This window comes from Humulus lupulus, chromosome 3 (assembly GCF_963169125.1).
Source record: "Humulus lupulus chromosome 3, drHumLupu1.1, whole genome shotgun sequence".
Lineage (NCBI taxonomy): Eukaryota > Viridiplantae > Streptophyta > Magnoliopsida > Rosales > Cannabaceae > Humulus > Humulus lupulus.
Genome location: NC_084795.1, coordinates 8,133,969 through 8,145,151, shown reverse-complemented (window position 1 = coordinate 8,145,151; position 11,183 = coordinate 8,133,969). Strand labels below are relative to the sequence as shown.

At 35.4% G+C, this 11,183-nt stretch overlaps 2 protein-coding genes across 2 annotated transcripts; both read right to left on the bottom strand.

Annotated features, from left to right (window-relative positions):
* Positions 1-297: 297 nt before the first annotated feature.
* LOC133823593 (uncharacterized) lies at positions 298-1,514 on the bottom strand. Its single transcript, XM_062256457.1, has 3 exons — positions 1,285-1,514; positions 1,122-1,211; positions 298-1,050 (listed from the first exon to the last, which is right to left on the bottom strand). Exons 1-3 carry the CDS (start codon positions 1,339-1,341, stop codon positions 298-300), a joined length of 900 nt encoding a protein of 299 aa, XP_062112441.1. The 5' UTR covers positions 1,342-1,514.
* Positions 1,515-2,287: 773 nt separating this feature from the next.
* On the bottom strand, positions 2,288-5,835 carry LOC133823592 (uncharacterized). The gene is made up of 6 exons (XM_062256456.1): positions 5,336-5,835; positions 3,947-5,224; positions 3,335-3,832; positions 3,157-3,247; positions 3,014-3,078; positions 2,288-2,663 (listed from the first exon to the last, which is right to left on the bottom strand). Exons 1-6 carry the CDS (start codon positions 5,833-5,835, stop codon positions 2,288-2,290), a joined length of 2,808 nt encoding a protein of 935 aa, XP_062112440.1.
* Positions 5,836-11,183: the final 5,348 nt, after the last annotated feature.

Below are 11,183 nucleotides of genomic sequence, written 5' to 3'. Positions count from 1 at the left end.
GGCGAAATTGGATATTATTAGCGGTGACTTGAATATTATTAGCGGCGACTGATATATTATTAGCCGCGGCAGATGTCGCCCCTAATAATTTGATATAATAAAAAAATTTATTAAATTAAAAAATTCAAATAATATTTTTTAATTTATAATATCAAAATAAATATGCAAAAAAAATAATATTAAATTTAAATATGCATAAAATTAATAATTTGTTCAAATTACACAACTAATACAATATTATCCAAATTAAATATTCATGCAATAATATATTAATTAAAAGTTATTATTTAATACATCTCAACCATCAACGTCATCTGTATTGTCCCCTTCTTCTGGTGCTTGCGGTTGTGGCGGCGGTGGCTGCGGTGCTTGTGGTGTGTGCGGAGGCATCGACCATGGATACTGTGGAGGTAATGACGATCCTCCAGGTCCATATATGTATGGATAAGGATAAGGATATGGCGGTGGTTGAGACACCGATCCACTCATATGAAGAGGCGAGGGTTGGGAAGAAGGTCCACCCATATGAGGATGATAAGCCTGAGGGTACGGAGGCATCGGCCATTGATACATATATGGATTAGCCGAAGGTTGAGATGGCAAATTTGGTGCAGACGTGTCGGGATGGCCTGGTGAAGGCCGAGAAGCTGAAGCTTGAGACGTGTGCTGTGTCTGAGTTTCAGAAGATGAGCTGACATACTTCTCGAAAAACCGTTGATATGTATTCTGTATATCCACGTTTGTTGTTGGACGTTTTTCAGGCGGAAGTTGCTGACACACGTACTGAAGTTGTTCATTCATGACCTTCACAATGTCAACCAATTCACGTGTTTCCTCAGTCAGTTGTTGAGGTGGTGCCTGAGATTGAGATCTTTGAGATGGACGGGTTAATGATTTTCCCTTTAATGTGCGGCCAACTCCTCGCTGGTGGCCTCGCCTTTCACCAAGAACTTGACTTAGTATCTTCATTTGATCGACCGAGGAAGAATCATCGGTACCAGATTCAACTGTCTGTTGAGTCTCAGCTTCAAGAGTTGACTTTAACTTAACCTGTTTTTAAAAAATACTATAAGACAAAAGAAAAATATAATTATTTGAATTGATAATAAAGTTAAACTTACATAATCTCGTTCAGCATCCTCGTTGACAAAACTCTTATTCTTTTTTGTCCAGTGATACTCCTTCCATTCCTCAATGAGGTTCGGATTCAACTAATAAAGAAAATGAGAATGTTAGAAAACTTATAAATTCATACAACTTAATTAAGTCAATATTTTCACTTACTTTTTCGTGACGAGTGGCCGCTAATGATTTCGTTCCTTGTGTTGTAGAGTACTTCATTTGGTCTCGATTTATTTTGTTCTTCACTGAGCGCGCAATAAACTCTGGACTCCTAAAAAACTCACAAATTTGTTTCCACTCATCGGCGTTGACATCTTTAGGTGGATTCTTTAGGACCTCATCCCAATCATCTGGTCCTTTGTAGAATTTTTTGAAGTGGGTGTGCCGCTTACTTTTCCTATCTCAGTATCTCTCAGACATCTCAGCATCGATACTGTCAATGAGAGTGGTATAATCTGGTCGCCCATCTATTTGATAAATGTGCTACAATAAAGAAAAAACATGTCAATAATTCTGGAATGATAATAAAATTATTATTAAAGTAAATTCTAAAAAATTTACCTTCACTTTACTAATGACATTGTCCTTATACCGTTTTGGGACACTTGTCCAATCCTTGTAATATCCTGGAACCGCTGATGTGACTTGGGTGCCCAAAAGGTGTACAAAAGCAGCATGTTCTGTTCCCACCACCTTGTATGTGATAGGGTCAACCACTATGGGAAGTGGATGTCCTGCTTCTCGCCTTCTGTCATCTAAATTTTTCCCAGCGGCAGGCCCACGACCTTTTCTCTTTAGTGGAGCCACTGTATTTTTTTTAAATAAGTGAATCATATAACTTGGTAAGTTGTATAATAAAGTCTAATTAGAAATCAATTTTAAAATACCTGACTCGCAACTGGAGGGGATCGTAGTAGGATTCGGTGGATCTTGACCACCACCATCTCCGCCATGGCATGGAGATACATCTGCTGACATCTTTAAACTAAATATAACCAAATTTGTTTCTTAGTATGAATATGAGATATATATTATTTAGGGATATATAGTTGTAATGACCACATAAAATTCCAAAACATCAAAAACATGACAAATCCATAAATTGTTCAACATTTTTGATATATAATTATTTAAATATAAAGTTTTTCTTACACAGATACAAGAACTAAGTACAATAGTCACTGTCATCACTTAACAAATCAACATCTAAAGGTGAAACAGGATTGGTGTTTTCATCTTCACTAAGGTCAACAAGTAAATCATCCTCATCATCTGCTTCTTCTACGTCTTCGACTTCTTCATCATCATTAATAAAATCATCAGTCTCTTGAGCAGTGGAATAAGGTCGAGCGATGTTGCCTATGAATGTTGCTGGTTGATTAGATTGTTGAACAGCCAACTCCCCAAGCTCAACAGTCAATATGAAATTGGATGAGTTTGTGTCATGTACAACATCATTATCAGTAATTTGATTAGAACTGCTCGGAATATCCCAAACTTGCCTATGATTCACTTCTTCAACAACTTTCCAAGCTCGACCTCTAAGTAAATCATCGAGATAGAAAACCTGTTTAGCTTGGCTAGCAAGTATGTATGGTTCATTTTTATACCATTCGCCACTCACATTTATACTGGTGACATTATTTTCAGTAATTGTTTTTTTTTTTTCGGGTCCGTGTTGAACCATTTACATCGAAACAATACCACTGAATATACACCAGTATAAGATACCTCCAATATCTCTTCAAGTTGTCCATAATAGTTAAAACCTTCTGTCCCAGCAACACACACTCCACTATTTTGTGCAATACGATTTTGATCTCGATTGTGTGTAACATATCGAACCCCATTCACTATACATGCTTGATAGGAGTACGCCAAAAGATCAGACCCGGATGCTAAAGCTAGCAACTCATCTCCATTCTCTAATGACCCGAGCTGGTGCAAGTCATATATCTAAATATAGCAAAACATATTATAATAAGAAACTTATATTTCAATCTATCAACAAAGAATGTCCTAGTTATAGACTACCTTCTCGTGAAACCAGGAACGAAACTCTTTTTTGTGCAAAAGGTTATGATCGCCCAATGGATCCCTCTGTTTGATCTCACGAAGGTGTTCGCTGTTGATTAACATAGTGTTACCATTACAGTTGATATATGCTACATTAAAAACAACATAAAAAATAAAGATAGTTAAATTAACTTACTCCATATAGACTTCAATTTCCGAAGAATTCTCCAGTATGAACCACTCAGCTATATTCCGAGTCTTTTCATCGAGAGACACTTGAAGTCCCTTACTCAATGGACGACATTGAGATTGAAACACTGATAGGTGGCGTGGAACATAAACTATATCCACATTTCGATCCAGACAATTAAATTTGGTTTCCACACCTTTGAAATACATGGAACAAAATGTTAAAGCCTCATCCGCCACATATCCTTCAGCTATGGACCCTTCAGGACGAGCTTTATTCCTGACGTAGTTTTTTAACTTCTTCATGTATCTTTCAAAAGGATACATCCATCTCATAAATACCGGCCCACCCAATAAAGCCTCTTCTGGCAAATGCAAGACCAAATGTATCATTATGTCAAAAAAAGCTGGAGGAAAAATCAACTCCATTTTGCATAAGATGTGAATGACCTCCCTTTGAGCTTTCTCCATATCATTTACATTCAAGGTTCGCGAACATAATTGTCTAAAGAAATTACATAGTTCCATTATGGTGCCTGATATAGATTTTGGAAGAAACTTGCGGATACCCACTGGAAGTAATCGTTGCATTATCACATGACAGTCATGTGACTTCAACCCAATGATATTTGAGTCATTATCAGTAACTTTCTTCTTCAAGTTCGAACAAAAACCATCTGGTAGTTTAACACCTTTTAGAAATTGAAGAAATTCTCGCCTATCTTCAGGAGTCAACACGTAGGGAGCATGTGGTTTCATTAACTTTTTATTCTGATCTTCATATATCCACAATGCGTCCCTAACTCCCATATTCTTTAGATCATGTCTTGCATTTGTAGTGTCTTTGGACTTATCGTTATCCAAGATAGTACCAAGGACACTGTCACAAACATTCTTCTCAACATGCATAACATCTATGTTGTGTTTTAACTCATTCGTACTCCAGTAGTCAAGTTCATAAAAGATGCTTTTTTTCCTCCAGTTACTATCTTCCGCACCTCTTTTTCGTTTCAAACCTCCAAACCTCTCATGTTTCCCCGGGACTTGAGGTGGTAGAGCAGTAACTTGATCTAAGATATCCTGACAAGTAAACTTTCTTGGAGGACATCTTCTCTCAACTTTTCCGTCGAATTGAGTATCCTTTCTCCACCGATGATTACTGGTCAAGAATCGTCTATGACCAACATAATATGTCTTACCAATCACTCGGATAGAGGATGTGTCTTCGTTGCATGTAGGACAGGCCTTGTAACCCTGACCACTCCATCCAAACAAACTACTTCGAGCAGGAAAATCGTTTACCGTCCACAAAAGGGCCGCACGCATCTTGAACATGCTATTGTTTCTACCATCCCTAGTTTCCACCCCGTTAATCCAAAGCTCTTTCAACTCTTCCACCAATGGCCTCAAAAATACATCAATGTCTTTGCCTGGTGATTTTGGCCCAGGAATAAGAAGAGTCAGCATGAAATAATGATCCTTCATACAAAGCCAGGGTGGCAGATTATAGTTCGTTAAGACAACAGGCCACATGCTGTACGATAAACTCATGTTGCCAAATGGATTGAACCCATCGGCAGCCAAGCCCAGACGAACATTTCTAGGATCTCTTGCAAAATCTGGATGTCTGGCATCAAAATCCTTCCATGCTAACCCATCAACCGGATGACGCATCATCCCCTCTTCTTTCGATCTCCCAGTATGATGCCATAGCATCTCTTCCACTGTATACCTTGAACTGTACAATCTTTTTAATCGGGGAATCAACGGAAAATAACGCATCACCTTATGCGGAACTTTTTTCCCTTTATTCTTCTCATTTATCCACCTGCTACTCTCGCACACCGGACATGAATCTTTAGATGCATGCTCATTAAAAAATAAACAGCAATCATATCTACACACATGTATTGATTGATATCCCAACCCTAATTTACTCAGTTTTTTTTTAGCCTCATAGTGGGATGTTGGAATTTTGTTTTCCTTAGGAAATGCAAACTTTAATAACTTCAACAATTCATCAAATGTGTTGTTCGGTATCTTCCCCCTCACTTTCAAGTGCATCAGCTTAGCTAAAAAGTTTAGCGATGATATCCAATCACAACCCGAATACAACTCAGCTTCAATCTCGTCGAATAACTCGTCATAGTACTGACCCATTCCACTGTTAGCTTCTTCAGCATTGTTCGGTAAAAGGAAATCATCAACGACATCTCGCATTTCATCTACGGGCTCATTCTCATCCATCCCTTCATCATCAACATCTTCCTCGACTTCCCCATAATAAATCCACTGTTCATAACTCTGTTGGAAACCCCGATCGAATATATGTGCTTGAACGACATCCAAAGTTTGCAGTCTAAGATTCATGCATCTGACACATGGACATCTTATTCTCCCATCACAATCTTTGTGTTGTGACGCCATATTAATGAAATTTTGGAGACCATCCCAATAAACATCACATGCACGATTTCTCAACTTCGTCCAACTCTTATCAATCGCCATCTACGGTAAATACAAGAACATACAATTTCAAAATATTAATTAAGTCAATTAGTTGAGTTGGTTGGTGAGCATGCTTACCAATTTTATTATCTTTTATATAAAAAAAAGTTGAAATGAAATAAATTAAAAGCCATATTTGAACCTTATCCCAACACTATAAAGACCCTATCCCGACCCCTGACCCTATGAACCCTGTCCCAACCCTTCCCCAACCCCATCCCGACCCTATAGAGACCATATCCTGATCCTATGAACCCTCCCAACCCCCGGCCCTATCCTGACCCTATGAACCATATCCCAGCCCTATAAAGACCATATCTCGATCCTCGACCCTATGAACCCTATGCCGACCATATAAAAACCATATCCAGACCCTATAAAAACCGTATCCCGACCCCCGACACTATCCTAACCCTATCCCGACCCTATAAAGACCATATCCTGACTCTATGAACCCTCCCAACCCCCGACCCTATAAAAACCCTATGAACCATATTCCAATCCTATAAAGACCATATCTCGATCCCTGACCCTATGAACCCTATCCTGACACTATAAAGACCCTATCCTGACCCTATAAAAAATCCCAACCCCTGACACTATCTTGACCCTATGAACCCTATCCCAACCCCGAACCTATAAACCCTATCCTGATCCCCGACCCTATCCTGACCCTATAAAGACCATATGAACCCTATCCCGACTCTCGACCCTATAAATCTACAAAAAATTGGGCAGAATCTCCCCTATACTAATGACCTAGCCATTTGTATTAAGTTAAAAAAAACTATTCAAACAACACACTATAAGTTTCTTCCTTATATCTCCGCAACACACAAAAATTCCACACAATCTACTTCACTAATACATGCAAGTTCATAACCTCTCTAATCACCGCAGCACACAATGTGTATCTCAGAACCTACTTCACTATGGATGAATATTTAGGATATTCAAACTCATCTAATAATAATAATAATAATAATAATAAAGAAAAAAAATAAAAAACACATATAAAAGAAAAGCCATTTCTAATATTTTTGGATATGTGATTATGAATTTCGTCACTGTAACACCATTTTGACCAGTCAAAACAAAAAGCTCCCTTTCTATTATTATTATTATTTTTGGGGTAGTTGGATATCAACAAGCACCAAATTTAATATTATTATTACAATACTTATTGAAGAGGTGTTAGTTACTTCCCCTTGCCCAAAGTAAAATCTCATTTTTGGAGATTGCTGCCGTATTTATTTATTTTTTATGAGTGTTCCCATTTGGGCTTTTATGAATTAGAATCTTTAATTCTTTGTTTATCCTAATAATAATGTTATTTATTTATTTTTATAAAAATGTAATAATAATAGTATGAATCATGACTTGTAATATATACAGATACAGAATACATGCATAATAGTAACCATGGAAAATTCAAAGCCTAATCTTAAAGGTTGGCAATGTTGATTATTATACAATACCAATTTGTTGTGATATGCATTACCAATTTGATTGAAAATTTAGGTTCAAATATATTTTAAAAAAAAACAGTACAATTTTATAATATAAAATATTTAGGAATGATTGATTTAGAATTTAGAAATAATTTTATAAATTCAAATTTATTAAATAGAAGGGACCCATTAAAAGACTTAATTGATTATCTATTTTGAAAAAAAAAATGCTACAAACTCAACTTTAAAAACACTACCAGGAGTATGTCAAAATGGTGTTACAGTACAGTGATGAAATTCATAATCACATATCCAGATAATCTTTAAACAAGAAATTGAAAAATAAACAATTACCAGGAGTATGTGAAAAAGTGTCCCAAATAGAAAGACCCCTTCCTTCTTCTTTTACAGCTCCTTTGTACTCCTTTGTACTGAAACAAAAATATATATTGATCATTCATATACTGTTAAAAGCCACAAAAAAAATTAAAACTATTATGTTATTAGCTTTCTTTTTATACGGAAAAAACCACCAACAAAACCAAAAAAATTAGAAAGCTTACTGCCAGATGGATTCAAACTTCTCTTGTAAAGAAAGCTAGAAAATGTCAGATGGAGAGGGAAGCAGAGTGTCGCCTATGAGAGGAAAGAAAAATGGGTATGAGGGAGATAAGAGAAACTGCTTATTGTATGCTTATTGTAGAATAAGCAGCCTGCAGCAACTGAAACATTTTCTTTGTGTAAAGCTCTGCAAGATGTTCAGAAACCAACATTTAAGAGGACAGCATGAAAAATGAAATAAAAATTATAATAATTGTTAAACTACTTCTGAAAAGCCTATCAATTTAAGTTACTGCCTTATGTTCACGAGGAATACAACATAACAGCAGCAAAGACAGTTTTACAAATATTTTTAAGTACAGACAAGATTGGTATGTTTCAAGATCATGCTAACATGCTATTATGCTCTGACTTTAGTACCATGATAAATATATTCTGCTAAAACAATATTGGCACAGTTTTCCTTGAACATGGTCATTGCCAGAAAATGTCATTATTAGACAGCATCATCAATAAGAATCCAAATAGCCTAATTCTCCTAGAACAAGGTTAAATAATGAACTACGCTCTCTGTCCTCCAAAAAACGTTAAAAAAAAGTTCTCAAGTGGAGGATTGCATGAAAAGATCAAAATTGAGCAAATATGTAAGAAACATGCTAGCAAAGAAAGGTGGCTGGTAACACAAATACTAGCTCAAAGAAAATCATAGAAAAAGAAAGGGCAACCAATTGTGAGTGCTTAGCAAAAAACAAAACCAATAAATAATTAAGCACAAGGAAATAGTAAGAGCCTATAATACAACAAAATACTAGAACAAACATGAAAAAATTGATACTTTCATAGGCTAAATTATCTAGTCAAGAATTGCATCAACACTTTTTTTTCTTCTCAATAACTTCTTCATAAGATTCAATAATCAGTTCTTGGTGATCCATTATGTTGAGCCCCCTCATTTTTCATTACGATATATGAAACAAACTTGACTTTTTATTCAAGGTTATTATGTTGTATATATGGGGAAAAAAATCTAAGCCTCTAGTAATATCTTTGACTATGTTGATTGGTGTTAGAATTAGACTTTGTGGGAATTAGAAAGAGTTGAGCTACTAGTACTGCTGAGTTCCTTCTCCCAACCACTTCGCCAGAACATACAAGCTTCTTCAAACTTTTCTCTGGTTCTCTCTCGTCATCTATTTATGTAAATTTGTTCTGTACACACAATACTTTTATATATATATATATTATAGTGTTTGTTTACAGATTATATATGTACATCTCTTTGTAGGTTTCTTACTCTTGTTTTTTGTATGGCGTGGCTTTAATCTTCTTCTCATTACTCATCAATTTTTGACAACTGTGTTTTGTCTGAGTTTCAGTTTTTTTTGTTAATGAGCTTTATACACATTGTTAAGTCTGTGCCCATAACCTACTACAGGTTCAGGGGAAATAAAAGTTCATAAATTGAGTTTAAGCTTTTAACAACCAAATATAAAGACCCAACCAGTGATTCATTGTGTTGTTAGCCACTTTTATTAACATGTTATATCATATACATAAAGCATATTAAAGCATGGCCAAGTACCGAAACTATACTCCCTTTGTCAAACTTTTTCAATAGAATCTCTACCAAAGAGCCTATAATACAACAAAATACTAGAACAAACATGAAAAAATTGATACTTTCATAGGCTAAATTATCTAGTCAAGAATTGCATCAACACTTTTTTTTCTTCTCAATAACTTCTTCATAAGATTCAATAATCAGTTCTTGGTGATCCATTATGTTGAGCCCCCTCATTTTTCATTACGATATATGAAACAAATTTGACTTTTTATTCAAGGTTATTATGTTGTATATATGGGGAAAAAAATCTAAGCCTCTAGTAATATCTTTGACTATAGTGGTCATTTTCTGCAATCTCCTACTATAGTATACTTATTAGTGTACTCAAACTCTAGTTACTACTGAATCATTTGGTCAACTTTTACGGACCAATTCTATCAGTATCTCTACATTGAAGAAAATAAGAATGGTTAAGACAGTGTAATTTTGGAACAGAATAATCTCTTCGTGAATCTTTCCATTGATTGAATCTTCAAAGAAACATTACAGTGCAAATGATCCAAACATGAAAAGTGAAAAATGCTACAATAATGAAATCTAAAAGTAATTTCACAATCTTTCTTACTTAGACACTACTAGATTTACCAAGGTCCATGAACTATTATCATGGTCAGTGCATATTTCATAAACCCCAGCCACCAACACTTGCCATAAAAACATCATCTCTAATGTATCTTCTTGATCAATTTCTTGGGCAGCTAGAATATAACACTTGGAGCCCAATTTAGAAGCTACGTAGTGTAATATAAACATCAAGCTTGAAATTGAATATAATATAAAGACAAAAGCAAAATGTATACCTTCCATTAATTAAACCATAAATTGGCAAATTGCCAAGTAGTCGACATTAACAAAGCAGACCAAAGAACCAAATATTGGCAAGCAACTGTGTTCTAGATTAAAAATTAAACCGTTTATGCTTTAGCCATATTTCCTTAGCTGTTCTCCTTCAATTGTAAGATCCATTATTAATAAAATAGTTTTCCTTCCTTATCCCTATAATAGAAAAACAAAAAATAAAAACTAAACCATGTTTTATTAAGACTAATTAAGAGAAAATTCAAGAAAGAGAAAGCAGGGTCTGCCAAGAGGACAACTAAGAAATAAGATTGCAAAACAAGATTGCCATCAGTCAAGCATGTAAAACATTTGTCAAGAAAAGAAAGAACCGGCGCATGAAGCTGTTATCGGGTGACCTAATTTCACATGCTGCAGACATGAAATTCAGAAAGCACTCAAGAGCAAAAAGGCAGGTTTAATATGGTTCCACAATCTTTCAGAAAGGCTTTTCACTTCAAGTACATTCCCTACCCATCTACGTAGCTTCTAAATTAGGCTCCAAGTTTTAATTTACCATTATATAGGAATAGGACCCAAACCAAGATATACCACTCAGTAAGCAACAGAAAGTCTTATATTTAATTACACATTTGAAGGAGATGATTTTTTTTATCTACAGAGTGTATATATCTATATATATATAAAATAGAGTATACATAGAATACTAACAGAATATATATATACACAGAATATATATAAACAAAAACAGAATTTATATATATATATAAAAGAATATATAAATAATGAGGATGCCGTGAGCTTACCAAGACCGGTCCAAGATGCCGTGAGCTTCACCACCCTTCTTCTTGTGCTGCTGGGGATGTTCTTAGTGGAGAGGGAGAGGTGGAAGACCAACGACGGCACAAATAAAA